Here is a 4,024-nt window from a genome sequence, read left to right on the forward strand (position 1 = left end):
AGGAGAAAGGGAAAAGGAAGGAGCCGTTCTGCCCGCAGTGCCCAGCTGTGTCCCTCCCTCAGCATTGGCCACCCCGGCTGCGATGGCCGTGTCCCATTTGCCCTGTTTGGCACGTCTCTGCGGTTAATGATGCTTTAGTGTCGCAACAAATGGTCTATTCAAGGTTTTGCCTGTGGGGTCCAGAGTATTAATTAGACTAAATTGGTTGGGTAGTAAAAAGCTGCCTGCAATTTCGAGATAAAGTGCTGTGGTTGCAGGGCGGGTGCAGGGGGCCCACGAGAGATCCTTTAATAGGTTTTATTGTGTGCTCCTAAAGCAGCACAGCTGGAATACGGATGTCAGCTCTCAATGGGAAAGCCTCCACCACTGTTCATCTCCTCACAGCCTGTCCTGTGAAACACTAATTTGCCCATGACAAACGTTCAGATATTTTTCCCTTTGTCAATGGAAGCAGGTTTTGCTTGCAGGGCACAGCCCGTGGCTCATTTAGAGCCCGTTCCAAAGCTCAGGGCAGAGCATCACCAGCGGCTCCCGGCCCAGCCACCCCTGTCCCACCACTGCCAAAGCCAACGAGACAGGAGGAGCCTGTGCTGGAGATGAGGAAAGGAGCAATGCCTAGAGCCCCTCTTGGAGAGATCTGGCTGCTCTCCTCCAGTAACACAAAATACTCCTCCTTTTGGAGAAGTGGCTGCAGTTTGCATAGTGAATTAAAGATATTAATTTCTGTATATACTTGGTGCATTTTTAACTCGAGACTGGGACCCCCCTGCAGCCCTGCTTACCACAGGAGGTGGCTGAGGCTCCAGCCTTGGCTCCTGCTCAGTCCCACCATTTCCACTCAGAAATGAGCAGAGCAAGACCCAGGAGCAGCTGCTCAGAGATTTTATGTGGATACTTGGGTACTGAGGGATTCAACACTTGGTGAATCAGGCAAAAAAAGGATTTGGGTTTTGTGACCACCAGCAGCCTCACAGGGTTCTCCTCTGAGCGTGGCGCAGAAGATAGAGTATCTCTAAGCCTCATGAGGCTGTTGGGGACCTCCTGGCTGAAGACCCCACAGTGCTTGAGTAGCCCATGGTCAGTGAGTTATGTAAAACCTCAGCAAGGAACATACCCGTTCTGGTTTCTAAGGTGCAGCAGCTCACAGGTGGGAAATGAGTCCCTGCTCTCTGGGATAGAAGGGTCTGACCCAGTTTAAACAAGATAATCACCACCTGCATCCATTGTCTCTTTGATGCACATCAGGGAAACCCCGGAGCAGATGGCATTTGGCATTTGGCATTACCTTCCCCTGATCCCTGGCCACTGGTCCCTGTGTCCTGGATATCCGCTGCTCCCTGCTGTAGTGTCCCAACGCTCTCCTCTCGCTTTTCTTTGGGAAACACAAAGCACAGGACATGGGCTGATGGAGCAATTAGTGATGACAATCAGGTTTTAATGGCTGCAGGTCGGCAGATTTTCAGATTTAGAATTGCTCATTTCTTTAGTTATGAGCTTTCCATCGCACCCCTCGTGGTGTCCCAGATTCAGAAATACTCCCAGTGACAGCTACCACGGATCAGGAGTTTTGATTAACACACAGCACATCCCGTTATTCATCAGAACTTTTCTCTCCCGACACTCAGAGACAGCAGCCCCGTACCATACCTTGGCATCGCTTCTCTCCAGCACAATTCTCAGGAGTGGTGTCCTCTGCCAATGAATTCCTATTTTCCTCCGGATTTTCCCTTGCAGGTGAGGTGTCAGGGCTCGTCTCCTCGTTTGCGTACGGGACCGTCCCGAGAGATTTTGCGATTTCTTGGATGCCACCGATGACCTGGAGCGGGCCGTCCCCCGGGGGGACGCTGCCATTGCAGGCCGGCATGGTGGCACCTGCGGGGGCTTCTTCTGTCATGCTGCGGGCCCTGCTCCTCCGGGCCCTGCTCCTCCGGGCCCCGCTGCTGCCCCGGGGTGGGGAGCTCCTCCTCGGCCCTCGGCCCTGCCTCTGCTCCCTGCGCGAGTGGCCCTGGCTCGTCCCCTGTGCCCGGCCACCATCCGCCGTGCCCGGGGCTTGCCAGCCCAATCAGCACCTCCCTGCGGCCGAGGCTCTGTTGCATAATTAAATGCACCATTATAATTTACATAAACAAACAATCTGAAGCAAGGAAGCTTTTGTGCTGGCCCGGAGCGCGGGGCTGTGGGCACGTCGGGAATAAGCAGGAGTCTGTGCTCCGGGCACAATGGCTCTTTGTGTCCCCGGCGTCACAGGGACAGCCATTGTTCTGACCCCTAATCCCCGGAGGGTGACCACCTTCCCCAGCGCCTGCACCTAACCCGCTTAACATTCCCCATCGGGATTGTGCCCGGGAACCTGGCTGGGGATCAGCCTCAGCATGGATGGACCTGGATATGGATGGACCTGGCTGTGGATCAGCCTCAGCATGGATGGACCTGGATATGGATGGACCTGGATATGGATCAGCCTCAGCATGGATGGACCTGGCTGTGGATGGACCTGGCTGTGGATGGACCTGGATATGGATCAGCCTCAGCATGGATGGACCTGGCTGTGGATGGACCTTGCTGTGGATCAGCCTCAATGTGGATGGACCTGGCCTTGGATCGTGGCTGTGAATTAACCTTGCCATGGATGGACCTCATCATGGATGGAGCTCACCACAGATGAAGCTCACTATGGATGGAGCTCACCATGGATGAACCTCACCATGGATGGAGCTCACCACAGATGGAGCTCACCATGGATGAACCTCACCACAGATGGAGCTCACCATGGATGGAGCTCACCACAGATGAATCTCACCATGGATGGAGCTCACCATGGATGGAGCTCACCTCACCCTGAGGCACAAGGGCTCATTTTGCCCTCGGGGGAGCAGCCCTGGTGGTGGGACAGGCACAGGCCCCACATCTGGAGCGGTGTCACGCTGTCCACCCATGCCCAGCCACACGCCCTGGGCAGCCAGCACTGCTCAGAGGGGCCATGACGACCCCTGGATCCCTGGAAGTGTCCCAGGCCAGGCTGGACGGGGCTTGGAGCAGCCTGGGTGGTGGAAGGTGGCCCTGCCATGGCAGGGGTGGGACAGGGAGACCTTTAAGGTCCCTTCCAAGCCAAGGCATTCCATGATTCTCTCGGTAACTCTCAGTCAGACCAAGGCTGGCAGGATGGACAGTGGAGTGCTTTGCAGAGGGAAGCTGGAGAATCAGCCAAGCAGCACTGGGGCATTTCTGACCGCAGCTGAACTCGTCTCAACCCTGGTGCCAGAGCCAGGTTTACATAACAGTGTAATCTCCTGCTGTGAATGACATCCTGTGTTTGTACAATACAACATTTCTGGTATCTTTGGCCTTTAGGGTTTGGAAATCCTCTTGTTGAGTTCAGCCCCTGATTAGAAATGGACCCAAAGACTTTCCACTGCTTCTATTCATCTCTTGAGTTTGTGTCTTTAAATCAACAGGTTTTTATTATTGTTTTAAAATCAGTTTGGTGTGATTGATTTATAAATTCCATCCTTTGCTGGAAAACTTTGTCCAAGAAAAGTGAACGACAACGTTTGAACGTGAGCTGACAACGGGCAGCGGTCGGTGCTCTCAGGAGAGGCTGAGAACCAGCAAGGCCTGGTGACTGGAGAGGGGAGAGCTCCTTTCTGTTATCACAGAACTTCACAGAACCATTTGGGTTTGCCCAGCACCCCGCAGGACTGCAGAAGGAAAAGGCAGCTGTGGGTTCATGGCAGGCAAAAGCACCCCTCAAGGGCAAGGAAACATTCCTTCTGCACAAACCCCACGGGGTGGATTTCTGCCTCCTCAAGCTCTTAGAAATGAAAAATCTTTATTCTGTCCAATCTGGCACAGCCACAGCTGGATGTGACACCGCTAACAGCAGCTGGTCTGTGCCAGGAGCACCAGGAACAACTCCTGGCTCTATCTGTGGATAAAACGTGAGTCCACTTGGCCTCGAGGCTCTGCCAGGAGCTGCTCTCCATCACTGTGTGTGTGACCAGGGACTGCTCAGAGCCCCAGAGCT

At 54.2% G+C, this 4,024-nt stretch overlaps 1 protein-coding gene across 1 annotated transcript in view; it reads right to left on the minus strand.

Moving 5' to 3' along the window:
- Window positions 1-2,036, minus strand: part of ERMN (ermin) — a 3,072-nt gene extending 1,036 nt beyond the window's left edge. The window contains exons 1-3 of the mRNA XM_015633969.3: window positions 1,648-2,036; window positions 1,286-1,372; window positions 531-537 (exon numbers count right to left, since the gene is read on the minus strand). Coding sequence (XP_015489455.1) covers window positions 531-537; window positions 1,286-1,372; window positions 1,648-1,894 — 341 coding nt within the window. The 5' untranslated portion in view covers window positions 1,895-2,036. The remainder of the gene's footprint in view (window positions 1-530; window positions 538-1,285; window positions 1,373-1,647) is intronic.
- Between the last annotated feature and the right edge of the window lie 1,988 nt (window positions 2,037-4,024).

Source organism: Parus major, chromosome 7 (assembly GCF_001522545.3).
Source record: "Parus major isolate Abel chromosome 7, Parus_major1.1, whole genome shotgun sequence".
Taxonomy (NCBI): Eukaryota; Metazoa; Chordata; class Aves; order Passeriformes; family Paridae; genus Parus; species Parus major.